The sequence below is a fragment of the Micromesistius poutassou genome (genome assembly GCF_964030765.1).
Source record: "Micromesistius poutassou genome assembly, chromosome: 1".
Classification (NCBI taxonomy): domain Eukaryota; kingdom Metazoa; phylum Chordata; class Actinopteri; order Gadiformes; family Gadidae; genus Micromesistius; species Micromesistius poutassou.
Genome location: NC_140271.1, coordinates 16,083,856 through 16,104,449, shown reverse-complemented (window position 1 = coordinate 16,104,449; position 20,594 = coordinate 16,083,856). Strand labels below are relative to the sequence as shown.

The 20,594-nt window shown below is 46.8% G+C and overlaps 2 protein-coding genes across 2 annotated transcripts in view; one reads left to right on the top strand and one right to left on the bottom strand.

The window, feature by feature from the left end:
• The window catches only part of asic2 (acid-sensing (proton-gated) ion channel 2), a gene marked incomplete at its 5' end in the record, with an annotated part of 276,492 nt that overhangs the window by 28,184 nt on the left and 227,714 nt on the right, over positions 1–20,594 (top strand).
• Positions 11,576–12,542, bottom strand: LOC311381203 (E3 SUMO-protein ligase ZBED1-like; the record flags this gene model as incomplete). The annotated part of the gene is given in 3 exon segments (XM_084488442.1): positions 11,576–11,965; positions 12,111–12,257; positions 12,261–12,542. Coding segments are annotated over 3 exon segments (819 nt in total).

Sequence of the window (20,594 nt, the reverse complement as noted above, 5' to 3'; positions counted from 1 at the left end):
GGAGGGCGAGGAGCAGCAGGAGGAGATGAGAGGGGGAGGAGGAGGAGGAGGAGGAGCAGGAGGAGGAGATGGGAGGAGGACGAGGGAAGAGGAGGGCGAGGAGCAGCAGGAGGAGATGGGAGGAGGAAGAGGGAAGAGGAGGACGAGGAGCAGCAGGAGGAGATGGGAGGGGGAGGAGGAGGGGAGGGAGGAGGAGATGGGGAGGAGGAGTAGATGGAGATGGGGATGAGGGGAGGGGGAGTGATGAGGAGGAGGAGATGAGCAGGAGGAGGAGGGAGGAGGAGATGGGGAGGAGGAGTATATGGAGATGGGGATGAGGGAGGGGGAGTGATGATGAGGAGGAGGAGATGAGCAGGAGGAGGAGGAGGAGGAGGAGGAGGAGGAGGAAAGGATTATGAGGCCACCACAGCATGGGTCCCGCTGGGCTCAGAGCGTCACAGCCTGGCGGGGGTAACGACAGGGAGAGCCAGGCACCGCAGGCCCCGTTCACACGGCCCCGTCGACGCGGGGTTGCTATCTTTCATCTTTCTCTCCTCTCACGTCGTGTCTCACTCTCACTCTTGTTCCCTCTCTCCTTCTCCCTCCCCCCCGATGCGACTCCATCTCACCCTGCTCCTCACCCCCCTCCGGGCGGGAACCCTTCCGGCGGTGAGACGCCAGCGACTCGCGGCGTATGATTCACGCTAGCAGGGCTCCTAGCGGGCGTGCGTCTATGGCTTCTAATGACTGATGCCATTCTGGTAATTATATCTCTGCAGCCCTGTGGTGGAGCCAGGTTATTTACTGTCTGATTGTAAACGCAACGCCCAGAGTCTCATTGAGTGCGGCTGGTGAGGTCGAGAGAGAGAGAGAGAGAGAGAGAGAGAGAGAGAGAGAGAGAGAGAGAGAGAGAGAGAGAGAGAGAGAGAGAGAGAGAGAGAGAGAGAGAGAGAGAGAGAGAGAGAGAGAGAGAGAGAGAGAGAGAGAGAGAGGAAGGTTTCAATGGAGTAACAAAGTATACTCTGATCCAATTAACACTGCCTTTCCAGTCTGCATTCCAGTCTGCGGCGGCCATGTCTTGTCCTTATTTAACGTGTCCTCTTAGATATGGGCTAGCTCTTCCAGTCCAGGTTGTTGTGGTGCTATTGTGAGAAAAACACAACTTTGTCTTTCACCATACTTTCCAGACGAAGAGGGGTGTGTGTGTGTGTGTGTGTGCGTGTGCGTGCGTGCGTGTCACCACCACCGACAGAAACCCATTACAAGCCGGGCAAAGGCGGAGTTTAACACGTCTACAAACATGCTGAGATGAAAGGGCCCCACACCTCTGCAGAAATCAGAAATAGACAAGATCACACTCTGCATGACTGGTGGCAAGCGGCAAACACAGAGGCTTTCACACGAGTGGCGGAGCTGTTGATGCCGTGTGTGAACCACCGCGTTGGAGCGCTAGATCATCTTCTTGTGTTTACTGCCACTGATCTGGGGGCTGTTTGTTGACACTGATGGTGTCGATTGGAGAATGCGCGCGCGCTTGTGTGTGTGTGTGTGTGTGTGTGTCTATCTATGGTTGTGCACTGTCAACACAGCCCTATTAACGCCTGTAGCCCATCACCGGTACCACTATACTGCTTTGTTTCATCCTGTTGTGTTTCACTATGCTGTTGTTTCCTTCGTGTGTCACACACAACAAACAAAAACTAACACACTCAAACTAACACACACAAACACAAACGCACACAAACACACGCAATAACACACACACACACACACACACACACACACACCTGCGTGGGTGGGTGCGTGCGTGCATGTCTGTGTGTGTGTGTGTGTGTGTGTTATACACATATATCTATTAGGGATGTGAATAACTCAAATTTTTCATGGTCGAATAATCAGTGGGTGGTATGAACGAATAATCGATTATTCAATGTGTGCCGACATTCACAAAGGCAGCCATGGATCATCGGCCTTACCATGCGCAAAAGCGCCGGTATTCGTAACCTCTTCTTTTAGTTCTACCTTAACATTTCTCGTGTTTCCCGAAACTTACTTTGCTACGAATCTGAAGCGCTCGTAGAACCTTCTTAGCTCTACCATAGACCTTAACATTTCTCGTGTTTCTCCGCCACTGTAAAGTAACCTTTAGAAATCCCTGTTGCGCATGTTCATTCCAAGTTCGCGTCCGTAGCCAATTGAGGCCAAATGAAACGGCATGTTTGAATTAAGGATATTGTCTCGGATGTTCTTTATTTTGGGCCGTGGGTACAGCAGGCAAGGTCAGCTCGACTTGCTTCCAATAATTTCAAAAACTCGCAACTTCAAAAAATTATTTTATTTATTTTACAATTCAAAAATGAACAAAACTGTCTTCTAAATTAAGGAAATGATATTAACTAAATTAAGGAAATGATACTGGGAAACGAATAAACCATTATAAGCAACGAGTGAACTTAATAAGCGATCAAAATACTTTTTGCAACCACTGCCTCTTTCCCTTGACATTTCGTTTTCACCTTAAATATGCAACAGATGTAATTAAGGCAACCTGGTCTCACAGGAATCCGTGAAATGAGTCGGTCTACGTCCCGTATACAAAAAATAATGCCCATAAAAGGTTAGAATATTAAGGGCTGCCTAATATTCTTTCGAATTAATTAATTAATTTTTTTAATGTTCGAATAACGAAGTTCGGAGTCAAAGCACTAGACCATATACACAGGTAAACAGTGACGGCGTTTGTTGTCTCGTTTCACCTCTGTCTGAGATGCAGAGACAGCTTCACGCTACCAGCGTCTGTCTCGTACGGTGTGGATTGAGAGCTTGTGAAGGGACGCAGGCGCGCTTGCTGCGCGGCTGCGTGCTTGCGCAATAGCAGACAGTATCGCTGTCATATCTGTCCCTGGGAAAAGTAACATTGCACCAAATTGAAAAAGGAACTACGTTTCATTAGTACCATATTTTCAGTAGTTATGTGTAACTTTTTACATGAACATACCTAATGCGTTACACACAACACTTTCTACCGGTCACACCGGTGTCACGGTATCGTCAAATTCTATACAGTTTATACCGTACACCCCTAGTGTATTGTGTATATTGTTTTTCTGTACATCATTAATAATAATAATAAAAAACTAATTGTGCTACAGAACCAACATTAGTTCTGTCCTTGTTTATTTGAATGGGAAAAAATGTTAACGATCCAAATGTTAAAAATCGGCTTTGACCCTCGGGAACGAATAATTGAACAATCGAATATTCTGACCCATCCCTAATATCCATATGAGATGCGCAACACGCGCACAGTTGATTCACATTCATAACTTGGAACCACTTTGCAAATTTCATCAGCAATTCAACCGCACGCTCCCTTTGTGTTCGTCTCAGTGCTGCGTGGCGCCCGGGGCCGACCCCGTCTGATCGCGGGGCAACGCAACACAACGCTTGTTTCTGCTCCGAGGGTGAGAAGGGGACAGCCTCGCTCCTCCTCCGCCTCCTCTGTATGCACGGCGCAGACGTCTCTCCGGTTGTATCCGTCCGGCGTGACCTCGGATGCTCCCGTCCAATCTGTGCTCTCCATCTCAAGGTGGAGCCTGCCTTAATGTGGCTCTCAGCAGACCGTGACCATCGGGGGGGGCGTGATGGGGAGGGCGGCGAACGCATTCATAAGACTCGAGGAGGACATCGCCGCCCTCAGTTCCCCCCGAATGCGGAGTCGTATTTGTACCGCTGCTTGAGAAGGTCGCCGACCCCCGCACCCCTCATCAGGAGACAAGACGATCTGAAGAGGCGCTGATTGGCTCCCAGGTCGGCCTGTGTCTCTGGCATAGCGATGATAGTTATTCAGTGACTCCGGAGCGTCGTTTATGGAGAGGCGGGAGGATGGATGTTGGACGTAGAAGCTCTCTACTCAGGCAGAGGCCAATGCGGTTACTATCCTCGAGTACGATGTAAAGTGATGTGGAAATAGGAAAGGAAAGTACGTACGGCATAGGTTTGGAAAGGCTGCTATTCAGAGCGACATGCCCAAGTACAGATAGACAAAGGAGTTAATTAGCCTGGGCGCAAGGCCATACTGTGCCCTAATGTACACAAACCATTCTGAATCATGGCAAAATGGTAGTTTGATTAAGGACTAACCTATGTTTTTTTCATTTCAATTATATGCCATTGTGTTTTCTAAGTCATATTCCCGACCATTCGTTGGCATAGCTCAGGAGGTAGTGCAGGTTGACTTGAAGGTCGCTAGTTCGATTCCCGGCTCCTCCCAGCTGAGTGTCGAGGTGTCCCTGAGCGAGGCACCTCAGCCTAACTGCTCTCGACAAACTGGCTGTCGCCTTGCATGGTTGAATGGTGTGTGAATAAACGGTTGTAAGTCGCTTTGGATAAAAGTGTCTGCTAAATGTAAATGTAAATGTAAATCCAATCATTTCTACCTTACAAATTATACCAACGATAATTATCTTAGTACTATTTAAGGAATACCCATATTTATCAAATACATGTTTGAATTCTAGTAACCTCAGATAGCTTAGACGACAACACACACTCATTATGAGGAGACGGTGGAGGAGATGAGACCCCCTGGACACCGCTGAGATGAAACAAAGTACAAATACACCCCTTCACCTTTTAACTGCACTTATTATCCACTGCCTCCTCCCTTTCCTGTCCGGTAAATGAGAAGCGTGGCACCAGACGACCCCGGCTCTTCAAACGGTGAACGAGGCCCTTAAGGACCCCCCCCCCCCCCCCCCCGGGGACTGGAGGGGCCTGTCGTTGCTCAGCGGCGACATCGTCTTCTTTTTCGTTTACGCCCTAAGTGGATTCAAATTGGCTGCACAATGTGAGCGCGCCGCCCATGCCGGCACCAGTGTGAGCTACGAGTGTTTGAGATAAGACGCACTCTCCCCCTGTCTCGGCTGCTCACCGTGTGCTTGCGTTATTGCCATGTCTGTAAATACCACCCCCCCCCCCCCCCCCCCCCCCCGAAATGATAATGCTGATGATGATGAGGAGACAATGGGTTCTTTTGGAGTGTGCGAGCACGGAGAGAGGGGCGAGCGTGGCACGGTGGAGGCAGGGGGCGATGGGGTAGTCATGGCTACCGTGTGTCAGCACTTTCTCCAGAAGCCACGGTGGTCTCTCTTGAGTCCCTCACTGTGTGTGTGTGTGTGTGTGTGTGTGTGTGTGTGTGTGTGTGTGTGTGTGTGTGTGTGTGTGTCTGTGTTGGAGTATGATCGGGGGAACGGGTGTGCGGGTGTGCGGTCTCAGCCCCGTCCAGGATGGATCGTTCTAGAATGACTGTCCGGCGACTCCAGCAGCAGAAATTCAACTGGGATGTCCCAAGTGTTTGGCCATGTTGACGAGTACTTTCTTCACCTTCCACTGTAACCACTAACAGAGATGTTCCACGACTGGGATTGTCGCCCAGTCCAATCAAGGAGGACGGACGTAGAACCCCTCCAGCTCTATGTATGTGTTCACTCTATAGCTGCTTTCACATATGACCTCCGTCTTTTGCAAGGGGTGAGGTATGACGTAGGGTCTAAATTCTCAAGAGGCGGGACATGACGTAGTATAATTGCGGCCGCTGTCACCTTGGTTTGTTGTTGTTTGACCACAGACAGCATGGAGGCAGAACAGGCAGAACTCACTGCGATCTTCTTAACTGTTGTTGCAGCAATACATCAGATATTTCGTTACATCCACAACATCTGAGGTATCGATGAAAGATTGGAGCATGAGTTAGAATAGCAGGGAATGGAACGATGAAGAAGAAAGGCGTTGCGAACGACTGCGTTACCGGAGAAAGAGATAATTAATAAGCCTTACCATGGGCAAAAGCGCCAGTATTCGTAACCTCTTCTTTAAGTTATACCTTAACATCTTGCGTTGGTAAGGTTGGTCTGAAGCGCTCGTAGAACCTTCTTAGCTCTACCGTAGTGATGATTCAGCTCCTGCAGTCTCCGCCACTACCGCTACAGTAATCTTTAGAAATCCCTGTTGCGCATGTTCATTCCAAGTTTGCGTCCGTAGCCAATTGAGACCAAATTAAACGGCATGTTTGAATTGAGGATATTATCTCGGCTGTTCTTTATTTTTGGGCCGTGGGTACAGCAGGCAAGGTCAGCTCGACTTCAACTTCAACTTCAAACAATTATTTTATTTATTTTTTCAATTAAAAAATGAACAAAACTGTCTTCTAAATGAAGGAAATTATACTGGGAAACGAATAAACCATTATAAGCAACGAGTGAACTTAATAAGCGATGTAAATACTTTTTTCAACCACCGCCTCTTTCCCTTGACATTTAGTTATCACCTGACATATGCGACAGATGTTTAAGGCAACCTGGTCGTACAGGAATCCGTGAAATGAGTCGGTCTACGTCCCGTATAGTAGCCTATATTTTAATTTAACGTCTTTAATGGTAAGAGACCGCACGGGGATGGACAATGGATAATGAGCGTTGTTTAATTAAATTACAATGCCACATATGGCAGACACCTTCAGATATGAGAGACCCCCTCAGATTTTTGACTTTGTAGCCTTTATGGGAGCCAGTCCTCACTTTATGGGAGTTCGGCTCCCTCTGGCTCCCACGTAATTCGAACACAGGTCGGTCCAGTTGGGCCGCCTGTCTGACCCGGTCCTCCCGCATTTCTTGCCGTATGTGGTCATCCCGCTCCCGGTTCTCTAGGACCCTCAGACGTTCCCTTTCCTCCATCCTGCGGTCCAGTTCTGCCAACTGTTCGGTCGCTTCAGCCGCTGACCCAGCTCGTGCCCTCTTTGTCCTATACGGTCGTACATTACTGCGTCTTTCGCAGTGCCCTCAAAGTAACCAGCTGAAAAACCTCTTCGTCTTTCCAGGCCATTCTCGTTTTGAGTCGTATGTCTCCTTGCCTCTCCTATATATGCAGCCTGCTCCTGGCGTGTTTTTTGTTCCAACCATAGGGCGTGTTCCCGCCGTAGTGACGTCATCAACACGCCCACTAACGTGAAGTGCGAAATGCCGACATTTTACTGCTCATTCACATATAAGGTAATTAGCATTTCCTCCAGAGAAAATACTACCTCAGGGGTAGTTTTTTTTCAGGAGGTCCAACGTCAGGATATGTCATTCACATATACGGCACGTCCGTAGAATCTACGGAGAATAGACGGATGCACGTCCATATGTGAAAGCAGCTTATGTGTTCCTGTTCACTCTTGGTCTGCATGTGCAGCATTCTGTGCTGAGAAGCTGCTCAATTGAGTGTGTGTTATCGGTGTCTATCGGAGTATGCAGGAATATGTGCACACGTGCTGACTTTGCCTTCTAATCCTCTGCGGTGTATGTGTGTGTGTGTGTGTATGTGTGTGCGTGCATGTGTGTGTGTGCATGTGTGTGTGTGTGTGTGTGTGTGTGTGTGTGTGTGCATGCATGCGTGTGTGTGTGTGTGTGTGCGCATACATGCGTACGTGTGTGTTTGTGTGTTGCTAGCGTAAGCTGTACACTGTGCCTTTCTGTGGTGCTGCATCTGCACTGTGATATGCAGGCATGCAGTTGTCTCTTCCGATCAACCTCATCTGTGCAGCGGAGGCCCAGGGAACCAAGGGTTTGGTGCGGGGGAGGGATGAGGGAGGAGGGAGGGGGAGGTTTCTGGATCATAGTGATAGTGGAGTCAAAAATAATTCTTGGGAGCTTCACGTTTCCTTGCTTCCACAAGGATGTTTCCAAAAATAATTTGTATTCATTCATTTATTTTTCAGCCAGATGTGTCAATCACGTCTGAGTGGAAGCAAGTGAGTGGGCTAGAGTGCACTTGTCTATTGTCAACCCTCATCAGCTACATTTTGTTCAGCTATGTTCATTAAAAAACAAACCCCAACTCCCACTTACACTTCAACACAAATACATGTGATACATTGTACCGTGAGCTCCCTCCCTAGTGGATCGCCTGAAAAAAACACTTTGGTCTTTTTTGTACAATGTTGGTGCGTGTGACATTTTGCGGTCTGGTTTTGTTTACTGTGTCGCCGCCGTTTGAAGGGATAATGCTGTAACACTCTTTTAATGCCGCGATGATTAGTTTGTGTGGGATGCGGCGACAGCCCTCGTACGCTTCTGTGTCGGGAGACACACGGTGAGAACCCACCCCAGAACCAATAACCTCCTGGTGGGCGACCATTTCCTGCTGAACGGCGAATCTCTAATATTCTGCTTGTTATTCTGCTGCCATGTTGCTCAACATAATACAGCTCTAACCAGAGGTCCTGCGGCCCCGTTTAGTCCCGTTGACTGCGTTTAGACGGCGGATTGGTGGCCAGCTGTGACTCATGCAGATGAAGTCTCCAGTGATCAGAGATCATCAGGGGGCCCGGGGCCCTGGGACTGCAGTGAGAACAGGGGGCCAAGGGATAGAACAACAAAATGCAGTAGTATGGGCTCAGCTCGCTGCTTGTACTGTATGCTCCTGGTTAGTGTCGCTGTTTAATTGCAAATGGCAATTCACTAACAACTGTTTATTATGTACTAGGGATCGACCGATATGGCCGATACTGCTTTTGCTCCCTCAGTTTACATCATAAAAATGACACAATGATGTTAACAAATGTTACAAGTCTCAATTTAAAAAAGGAACATGTATTGAACTGTCGGTAAATCATGCCAGGAAAATAAAAAATCTGCGAAAAAAATTGGCCGATGCCGATACACGTAAAAAATGCAAATATCGGCCGATATATCGGTCGATCACTACTATGTAATGTTTAGTCATTTTAGTTGATATTTTCTCCTATTGAAACGCACAACCTTTTTTAGCCACATGTTGTTAATAAGAAGGTTGCGGTAGGGCTAGTCTGTGGTGAACTAGGTACAGGATCATTTTATGATTGTTCAGTTAAGTAATTCATAGACACAACATAAAAAGTTATACAATTACACACAAAAACTCTGTTTTGGGCTTCAATTGAATATGAATAAACGCTGACATTTGTTTAAGGCTATTCAAACCGTTTGTAAGGCTGCCCACCATCAGATCCAATCCGCTCAGACAAAAACACTCAATTTGGTAAAGAATGGCCGTTTGATCGGAGCCCAAGTGTTGTTCCAGCCCTGATATATACTCTCAAAGCCCACTTATTGGATTATATTGTTGTTCAGATCCGTGCAGTTAAAATCTGCCTTGGAGCGGCTCCCTATATGTCACTGTTTACAAGAGAAGGGGATCTAGTTATTTCTCCACTTAACGTTGCTCTGGTTTATTTTCCTTGTTTATCCACTCTGTCTCCGCCGCCGCCGTTGTTGTGCTCACAATTATTCTTCAGACTCCTCATCAATGTTTTTCTGTGTTTCTCTCCTTTCATCACCTTATGTGGGTTCTGTGTCTAACCCTGCTTTGATGTGGCCCCCCCAGGGCAGAAGAAATCCAGGGGATTGTGTTTTCACTGCATGAACTCAGACTCAATAATTTCTGGTCTCTGTTTGAGTCGATCTCTTTTAACAAGCTAATCGTAAAAAAAATGTAAAGCTAATCTGTGGAATTAGTGAGTGGTTTATAATGAGGAATGTCTTACCCTTTTGAATGCGGACATGGTCTGAAATAATATGACATCCTGCACCGCACATTAACCAAAGTGTTTCAATGGTTTATGAAGCCATAAACGACGGCGTTTTCCCTCATGGGTGCCGTCCATTGTCGGATCACCCGGTCATGATCAACACGTCGATGTTAATGATGACGAGTCCTGGTCGGGGATTTCCCGCCTTCCCCGGATCCTGACAGAGAGAGAGACCGTCTTTCAGCTGGTCTCTCTCTGGCCCGGTGGTTTGTCGAGGGAGACCGTCCATCAGTCTGTTTTTCTCTCGTGCAGTGGTTTGTCGAGAGAGACCGTCCGTCAGCTGGTCTTTCTCTCATGCGGTGGTTTGTCGAGAGAGACCGTCCATCAAGCTGGTCTCTCTCTCTCTGTTGCATGGTGGTTTGTCGGGAGCCGGAGCTCCGGAAGGCGGGGGTGAGGATCAGGTAGTCTGCGGTGGAACGGGGCCCAGCAGGGGGCTGTGTGCTGGGGCAGAACGAGTCGTATGCTGGCCTGGAGGATGGATGTCATGAAGGGCAAATACAAATAGACTGACGGGTAACATGTGGAAATGGGTAAAGGGCTTAAGACTCTTTCATTTGGTGGCGCCTTAAAGAATTTGGTCGTAGACTTGTTTTTGCCGCTTTGACACAGTATTGGGGTGTACTTTGTTCACTCATTTGAAAAGACTTACTCACTCTAAATAACAGTACAATGGTTTTATTGGACATTTATTTTGTAAGAAAAATTTACAGAAATAACGATAAATCAAGCTTGGCAGCCAGGAGAACAACAAACCAATACAAGTGAGCTCTACAATCAATGGACCCCTCTGCTGTTCAGCAAATTAAGTTTTGAGAAATATTATCAACGGACCAACCTGTTTACTGTACACCACATTTTGTAACTTCTCTGCCAGTAGAAAACCTATTCTCATGATCAACGGGACGTCTATTCTTGCGTACATGAGACAGCCCAGCTCTCTGTTTGTGTCGACTCATTCCCCGGCAGCTCTTGTCGTAGAACGACGTGCCAATCATTGCTTTCATTGATCGGTAATCCTCCGTAGGGATAACCTTTAACGCAACCATTCCGAGTATCACAACGTATTAACATGATGCTCACGTAAATCACGTAGAGTAGAGAGTACATTGGAGAAGGGTGGCTACAAAGATAATTCACTTCCACAGTATTTCTACAGCTTTCCTCTGGCCAGGAGCCTCGGTTGAATGTGTGATTCACTTACCCCGCTGCCTGGGCTGTTGGAGAGTCCTTTGTGTTTTCCTCCATTATTAAAGTATAATTTTTGGTTTCATGTTTTGTATTCTGAACACGGGTAATGAACAAAGTACAACCACTTGCCCGGGCAAAGTGAAGCTGAACCTGAACCTGGCCTTGAGGTGTTTCTTCGTGTACTGGCAGGTGTGCTGGGCGGCTTTGTGCTGTCTGGGGGGGGGGGGGGGGGGGGGGTAGACCTGTCAGTAGGGCTGCTTGATTATGTCAAAAATAATAATCACAATTATTTTGATTGATTTCGTAATAACGATTATTCATTGATTTTTTTTTTGTTCTTTTTTTGATTGAGAACAAGCATTTATTGAACTTTTAACACTGGTATTTCTTTTAAAACGATAAGTTTGAACTGAAAAACAAGAAAAATTCAAAAAAAAAGGGAAAAATATATTAATAAAATGAATTAAATATGTAAAAATATACACAATATACACAAAAATAAACACTATCCAGGACTTAAAGTACTATACATTAAAACAGAATTACTCCTCTTTACCATTAAAAAAAAACAACTCCAACTATGGTGTAATGCACTTGCTATAACAACCTTAACTAGTACTGAAAAAAACACTGTAGTTATAATCAGTATCTCAATGATATAACAGTTAACACGTTGAAACAATATTTTGAGGTAGAGTCACCCTTTTGGCCAAAATGAGTATTAACAAGAATAAACTGACTGACACACGCTGACAAGAAAAATCAGATGCCAAAACTTATTTTAAACCTTTGCAACCCCTAAATGTTTTTAGCCAGGAACACCAGTCTGTTCACTTGGTCTGGTTTCAGGGATGAGCGCAGGCAGGTGACGACATTACCACCTGTACTGAAAACCCTCTCTGACGAGGCACTTGTGGCTGGAATGCAGAGATATTTCGTTGCCAGGTTGGAGAGCCGTGGGTAGAAATTCTGGGACATCTTCCACCACTCCAGTGGGTCCGCCTCAGTGTCCAGTGTCCCTGCCTGGAGGTAGGACTGTAGCTCAGAAGCTATGGCCCTGTCCTGGTCCGGTTGCAGAGCAGCGTATCTTTGAGCTGTGCCTTCAGTGACCGGCTTGAAGAAGCTGCCCAGGGCTTTCTTCTTCTTTGGTGCACCAGCAGGAGTCACTGCTCTCTCAGGGGCCTTCTCCTGGGAATAGGAGGGGGAGAATATTGTGAAGAGAAATGATTGACATGTTTAATCTGACTAAATGGTTATGGGTATTCACAACTACAAATAATAAAATATAACTTATTGTTATTATTGTTATCATCATTATTATAATTATAATTACCATGACAGTCTTCATCTCAGATGACAGTCTTTCTTCAATTGACCCACGCTTGTCTTCGCTCACATATGTGAGCTTGAACCTTGGGTCCAGGGCTGAGGCCATGTCCAGCAGCTCCTGTGTTGGAGCATCATCATACTTCTCATTGAGCTAGCCCACGATCTTCTTCTTGATGCACTTTGCAAGGTCTGTGTCGTTCTCCTGCACGGCCAATATGGAGGTGTTGAAAAGGTGGAGAGTTGGCTTGACAAAAGACACACTCACATATTGCTCCCCAGAAAGTGCATCTGTAAATTCAACGAGAGGGCTTAGTGACTTGTTTATGGCCTCCAGTACATCGATGTCCTGCCATGAGGGGGTGAGGTGTCTGTTTTTTGTGTCGTTGAAGAGGACCTCTGTAATGGCCTTCTGCTGCCCTAGGACCCTGCCAATCATAGCCTGCCGAGACCCCCACCTGGTTGGACACTCTGTCTTAAGAGAGTGTTCAGGCAGATTCAGCCTCTTCTGTACATCTGTCAGCTCCCTCTTTTTCTTCCAACTGTAGGAGAAGGCGCTGACCACTTTTTTGCAGACCCCCGTCGCACGGCCAATCCTGTGGTCCTTCCTTGCATTCTCTAAAATTACAATAAATATAAAAATGTATCATCATCATAATCTTCATCAGTGTATCAATAGGCTGGGAAATAGGAATTATTATTATTAGGAATTAAATACATTATCGTGTGAGTGTGTGTGTGTGTGTGTGTTAGATAGATAGATAGATAGATAATAGAGTAGCTCACATGATATATTCTACATTATTTGTTATTTAATAAATTGCATCACAAAATCAGGAGAAGTAAACCTACTACTCACCTATGGCCAAGTGGAGTCTGTGCCCGAAGCACTGCATCCTCATCCAGCCATTTAGTTCAGCTGCCAGCTTCATATTTGAGGCATTGTCTGTTGTGATACAGACTTGTTTTTCCTCGGTCAAGTCCCATGCAGCCATCGCGTGCCTCAGGCCCTCGGCTATATTTAGCCCTGTGTGGTCTTCGGGAAAAAATGCAGTTTGGAGACAATTTGTCTTCATGTGTGAAATTAGCGTTGATGTAATGTAGCGTGAGGCTTATATATGGCTCCATGGTGCGACTCGACCATAGGTCCGTTGTGGTGGCAAAATATAATGCTGTTGACACTTCTCTTGCAACTTTTCCGTGACATTCGTCATAAAGGGCAGGCAGCGCAATTCTGCTGAAATGGTGATGTGATGTTAACACATACCACTTGTCCAATGTATTTATCAGTTTATTGAACCCCGGGTCGCTAACGGTGTTGATAGGGCCTATGGGATATGTCTTTGGCGATCATGTATGCGATTGCATCCGTTATTTCTTTATGCCTGCGGGAGCTGGGTGGATATGGGGTGGCGTTGTAGAGCGTCTCCTTAATTGAGGACTGTGTTGCGGTGGCAGGAGTCGAGGAGCTTTTCATTTTTTCCTTCATTGCTTGGTCATGTATTACTCTGTGTGCAGACTTTAAGTGGTTAAATAGATTGGTGCAGACATGGTCGCGTGCCATATCTTGCACAATATCTTTGTTTTTTCAGTGTCAGACTCCTCAGAACCGAAGTGTTTCCACACCACAGAATTCGTTTTACCTTTCTTCCTGACCAAAGGCTGCCTTTCTGCCATCTTCACCGTCTTCCTCTAAATGTTTTGTAAGCACAAGTTTTCAGGCGGGGGCGGGGCGCAGCGGAGTGCACAGGTGGAGAAAGAAGGGTTTGCTCCATTTACCACACAAGACACGGCGGGCGGCAGAATGATCGTTTTATTACGATTATCTTGTTTTAATGATTGAGGGAAGCCAAAATTGTAATCGAAATTCAATTAATCGCCCAGCCCTACCTGTCAGTTAGCTTAGCTCCTGTCAATTATCTTAGCCCCTGTCAGTTAGCTTAGCCCCTGTTAGTTAGCTTAGCTCCTGTCAGTTAGCTTAGCTCCTGTCGGTTAGCTTAGCTTTTGACAACCGTGAAGCTTCACCTTTACAAAGTGGGAATTACTGGTGAAATATGGACTGTATATATGTGAACGCAACAAAGTGTGTATTTGTTAAGAAATGTGTGTGTGCATTTGTTAAGAAAATCAAATTCAAGAAACTTGAATTTCAGTCTCTCCACCTCCTCCTCCCCCTGATGGTGCTGCTCCACCCTGGCTGAGAGGGACTCCTCCAGATCACTACCCGCTCGGCTCTGGCTGCCATAGATTCTATGGGTGCCAGGAGATTTTCTTATCTCAAATCTCTCTCCCCTTTCTTGAGCCAGGATTATATCGTTCCCCCTACCGAAGAAAGCTATACCGACCGATTGAGGAGAAAAGTTCAGTAAGGAAGTGGCAGAATGCCACCAATATCCCATCCTCCATGGTGGGTCTTATCTGTAAAGCAAACGTTGGCCGTCTCTAGAGGTGTCCCAAACAATTATTTTTCAAACGATTAATCTAGCGATTATTTTTTCGATTAGTCGACTAATCTGTCGATTAATTTTACGATTAATCTAATGATTATTTTTTCAGTTACCGATTATTTCACATTACTTGATCAATAAGCCAATAAGGCGAAGCCTAGACGGCGTAGCCTACAATCATAGAACATGACAGAAGTTCTCTTTTCATGGGAGTATAAAAGACGTCTCTATTGAACGGAGAAAAAACTGAGAAATTGATCAGACAACAAAGTGAAATTTGTGCGGGATTGTCCCGCATTATGCTGGCCTGAGTTGCGGGATTTGAAAAAAATATGCACAATAGCCGCAATCCCGCGCTGAAATTTAAGCCGAGTCTAACGTAATGTTTACTCAGAGAGTAGGATCTTTGGTTTACTACTGCAACTGCTTGATAAATGAACATTCCAGGGTGGGGAAGGGGGGAAATCAACAGAACTTACGGTGTTTTGCTGCCATCCTATGAGAGAGAACAGGGAGAGAAAAAAAAAAAAAAAACGGGACAACACGTCGACGCAAATTATTCATGTCAACTAATTTATTACGTCAACGAGTCGTCTCATTCGTCTGTTTGCAATGATACTGATTAATGCTACGATCGAATCCCACCGGTAGAAACAGGGCAACCTTCCTAGCCCGGCCAGCTGCGTGTGCGTTAGAGAGCCTCCTGCCAGGTGGTCCGTGTGTCGGTGAACGATCCTGCAGTGAGAGCGAGAGTGTCCTCGCTCCGGTTGAGAACGGTAGCGAGACTCCTGGGAGCCGCCGGGAAGCCGCCTTGCCCCTTCCACACCACTGGGATTATTAACCCTAAACCCTGGTTCTGGTCCAAGGACCATGAGCCCCCTGATATACTGGGGGATGGAACGATGTCCCGTCATTGGGAGGCCAGTTGGTTTACACACCTCGGACCTAGACCTGTGAAGAGCGTCTCGGGTGCACCATATATGGCTGTAACAATTGAATCCATCATTGTACATCTACTAATAACCAAAAAAGGCTGGCCCAATACTATAAATGTATGCAGCATAACATCAATAACGATATAATTTATATTGTTAACAAATTGTGTGTGTGTGTGTGTGTGTGTGTGTGTGTGTGTGTGTGTGTGTGTGTGTGTGTGTGTGTGTGTGTGTGTGTGTGTGTGCATGTGCATGCTTTGTACTTTTTGAATGGCACGAAAGCCTAGCGTTTGCATGAGCAGGCCGATTCCCAATCAGGAGGTTTCCCCTCTTCGGCGATACAGAAAGGACTATCCCTCAGTCATTACTAGCTGCATGGCGGCCCCCGTCTATCATAAATGAAAGGTATTGAACTGAGGCCAGCTTATCGCCAGTATTATTCCTCAGTCTGTCAGAGATCACGCCAATAAATCCGGCACAAGCAAAGCCACTGGCGCACGTTGGAATCACAGCCAAACCGTTGATTTTCATTAGGGTAATTTGGGATTTGAATTTGGTGGAAGCGATCTCTTCCTTGGCTACGTTATACACACTCTCGGGATTCGATGCTCATTCCAGGAGCCTGGGTTGATTGAAGCCGTGTCATAATGTGCCTTCATAATGTAGCTTTAATGTCTCCTGTTCGCACTGCGTTGATGAGGTTGGCAGCCTGCATTCCCCGCAGCTGTAGATCTGCTTCCTTTTTGAACGGGCGACATCGCGACCTTGGAGAGAATTACCTGACATTAACATAATAAATGGTCGCAAATTAAAGCATAACGGTGGACGTCTTCAGCCCTGGGATAAAATACAGGTTGTGGATTCCCATGCAGTGGCTTCTGCTGCGCCGTCTACCCCGGTTCCCTGGTTCTACCTGGTTCCCTTATTCTAGGGTCGGGGGGCGGTATTTTAGCTCACATGAACATGCCGGTGATGTTCCAATTATGTGTGTGTCTGTTCTGTTCTGACCAGAGTAATTAGTGCAGAAGAACTGGAATGCACCCCAGAACACCATGGGGCACAGAGACCCTGTTAGCTCAGGTCGTGCGCCATGCTAACCAAAGAGGATGTCAACACTCCCAGAGTGAGAAAAAAAGGCTCGCCGGCTAATGACTGTAATGGCAGACAACGTCCTCTGCCCGACGGCACAGCAGGGCAGCACCTCACAACACCGCAGTGAGCGAGGCAGTGGCTGTTGCTGCTGCAACCCCCAGTCTCTGCATTGTGATCATTGGGCAGGATCCCGCGGGGCCAAGCGAGCTCCCTGTTGCCTCCCCCTCCGCCTGTCCTCTTCTGAGCGCCGTACGCATCAGCGATTAGATCACAGCCCCTGTAGCCTGGAGCTGGGCTCAGTCCTGGACCTTGGACCGTGGTGCCATCTGTCAGTGTGGAGGCTCTGGCGTCAGGAACAAGGCTATTGGTTGGGGAGAGGGGGACGCAGCTAGCTACACACTGCCAGAGCTCAGTAAAATGTGACCGGGCGACACCGTGTTTTTAGTTGTGTTGAAACAGCCTCTTTTCCTCGGTCCCTAAGTTTGGCCAGGTAAAAGATATGTGGATTTCAGTCTCATTTCAGGATTTCTTGGTTGATTGATGCCGTGTCTCCTGGCTCTGAAATGCAACCGGTAGTGGTTTCGATGTCTCGGGACATGGAGTTGTCTCTCCACTTTTTGTTTTTAGCACCTGCATAATGTCGCTTTAATGTCTCATGTTCTTTTCCCCGGTCCCTAAGCTCAGCCAGGGAAAAGATTTGAGCTCTTTATTGGTGGAGGGAAGGGAAATGACAGCATGTTTTCATTGTAAAGATGTGCCGTTTGATATTCACTAGCATTATGTAAGTGGTCATGCTAGTGTCATAAATGTGACTTTGGTGGATGATGGGGTTCAGAGGATGGCTGCTGTACACCGTGCAGCATTATGTTGTGTATCAAGTAGAGGATCAACCGCTGTGATGTGCTGAGACCGTAGTGGTTTGAACGCAACCCTCCTGTGCCCAACGCAACTCTGATGAGGAAGCCCTTGGTTCGTGTCCCCTAGCGTCACATTTGTTCTGTGCTTTAACGTAGCCTCGTGAGACTGTGCTGATTTTCTGACATTTGTGTTCTCAATGTTTATGCCTGAGTGGGAATGGGATCACGGTGGTCTCTGGAGGCGAGCTTTAACATGTTTGTTAGGAGGTGTTGAAGATGGAACGACTTTATATGAATGTTTTGTATCTCACAGCACATCCAATGTACAACTTTATGACAAGGGTAGGGAATTATATATTTTTTACACATAAGGGACCTCCTCACATCCAGACTGATGATTACCCCGGAGCGACTTTCAAATCTGATCTCCGACAAAAAGTGCAAATCGTAACACTGAACTAATTCTAAATTGGAAGTAAAACGACTCGGCTCTTTTCCTACGACACAGCCAGCGCATGCACGCACACACGCACTTACACTTGCACACACATACACAAACACACAGATTCAATCACACTTACACACACACTTACACTTACACTTACACACATACACACAGACTCATTTACACACACACACAGACACTCACACTCACATAGACTGTGAGACACTCTCACAGACTTTAATTAGCTGCTTATTTAATTTGGAAGTCCCTGGTGCAGTGGTGGCATTAATCTTCTTTGTGGGAATACGGTGGGAGTTGAGCTCACCAGCTCTCAAGTTTACAAGAGGAGCTAACCAGCTCTCTAGTTAACAAGAGGAGCTAACCAACCCTCTAGTTAACAAGAGGAGTTAACAGGCTGGAGGATTAGAAAGCATAGAGCTAACCAGCTCTCTAGTAAATACTGGTGGATGGTTAGAAAGCATAGAGCTAACTGTTTCCCTAGTTAACACAAGTTAACACCATCTCGAGCGTGACGGGTCTCACGGAACGGAGGTGAAGTGGGTTGTGATGCCGATATCGTGAGCGTGGAGCCATTACCTGGCATCACGGTTAGGGCCAGAGCAGTTAATAACTCAATGCTCAAGTATTTGAGCAATGATGCAACTGAAACGGCCTCTACTCATACGGACATTAAACACAAAGCACTCCCTCCCCCATCCGGGGAGACGTCTGAGGGCGTTCTGTCTGTCTCCTCTGATCCACCATCATCAATCATCGCTTCACAACAAACCGCAACGCTTCTTTTTTCATTTGAATCGTCAGCGACACTCTTGCTCGCGACGCTGCTTTCGTCCAATATGGAAGGCTCATCCTATCAGTCGGGCTCCTTACAAAGACCCCCAAGAGCAAAGCCTTCCTCTTATAGAGGGGCCCCCACACAGCAGCCGAGCACGAAGGAGCCTCTGTTCTCCCAGCAGCGCCTGCAGCAACATGGATCAAACTGGCCTCTTCCCCCCTCCATTTCCCTTTCTTTAGCTGCCTGATACAGCTGGCAGAGGAAGGGAGAGAGAGAGAGTGAGGCACTAGTGCATCTATTATTTACACTCTCCGGGCTTCCAGGAGTTCTGTCTGCAGGGGTGACGTCTTAATGGTTGAGGGGGGATTGGATATCGACAGGGCTGATCATGTTGATCAGCCCCGGCTGCCCTGTGTATGCTTAAGCGGATGGATTACGGGCAGCCACCTTAAGCAAGCTGACTGTTTTTGGGTACGTCTTCAGACATGGACACTGTATGCATTTGCATTTGCCGTCACCCAAATCTGAAATAAATGATGTTGAGCAACAGCTCATGCTCAATAAAAACGAAAATAAAGCTCCAACACGATGCATGATGTGTGTGCTGGTTCTATTCCCGAGAGATCTCACCTCACCGCTGGGCACGTTTGTCTGCTGATCAGATGGAAACGCAGAGAACCATGCATGAGTCGTTTTTATACAAGCAGAAGATAGACAGCAAAACATCCTCGCTACCGGTTAAGCAAACGACTTTCATTTTCACATTTTTAGAATGTGCCAGAAGGCGTTTTGACTGGCAGGAGCGTGCGTGCCTATCTATCTATTACGTCTGAAAACTTCTCAGCGCGGCTGCTCAAAGTCAATCAGCGCCGGCGGAGAGGGAATCTAAAACGGGTCGTAGACGCGGCGCACAGCGGCGCCACGATCGGTGAACGATCGCTCGGCAAACACTAGCTGCCACTCTCGTCCCGTCGCTCATCAGATCGGGGTGAAATCCCTGCCCGGCCCATTAGCAAAGCAGCATCTGGCTGGCAGCGAGAGGGGGGGGGGGGGGGGGTCATAATTGTATCAACCGTCTCAGCGCGGGCCAATCATGTAACCTCCATCTGATGAAATACACCTGAGGCTTCTTCAACGGCAGACGACCCGGCAGATGAAACACTTCCAACGCACAGTTTTTAGGGACAGGTGCAGCTTCTGTAGAGGTAGCTGTACTGTGATTAAGGGTCTTGTTCGACTCATAGGAACTCAATGAAACCTGTGTCAACAACGGAGATAAACATGAGGCAGTTGGTTTGAATGAGTCTGGGTGTATGGGTGACTTCATAATATCCTGATCGTCCGGTTTTCCACGCTACATCTCAGCATTCTCAGAATGGGAGATCAAAGCTTGCAGGAGAACTAGGTCAGTGTGGCTGGCTGGCTCTAATTGGAAGGTATTAATTGGAAAGTGTGAGTCTCTCTAACTGTCTGCATGTGTTAAAGAGACACAGGGTTTCAAACTACTTAATGTAAGGTAAACATGGAGATAGGTGTGTGGACGTAGGACATAAGATATTGGACTATAAAGCATTACTTTATTGCGTTGAAAGGACTTGTAAGATATTATAGCTTAGGACTGTATAATGTCTAATTTAACAGGACTGCCGGTGTGGCTTGGCCTTGTGGTTTGTAAAGAACAACATTTAGGAGGCACCAATAATAACTGATACGAGTGTTTTCATTGCCTTTTTGCTCGTAGAAAGGACATAGAAATGCGGACACTGCTGATATTTCTTATTCAAGTTGTTATTATAAGGTATTAAAAGACTTTGGCCTCGGTTCCACTTGTGGTTTCAATGTGACTTTTGTGATGGCGGGCGTAGCGTTGTGACCTTTCTGTGAAGTCTGTGGCTAGATGTGATCGTAGCTCTTGTACC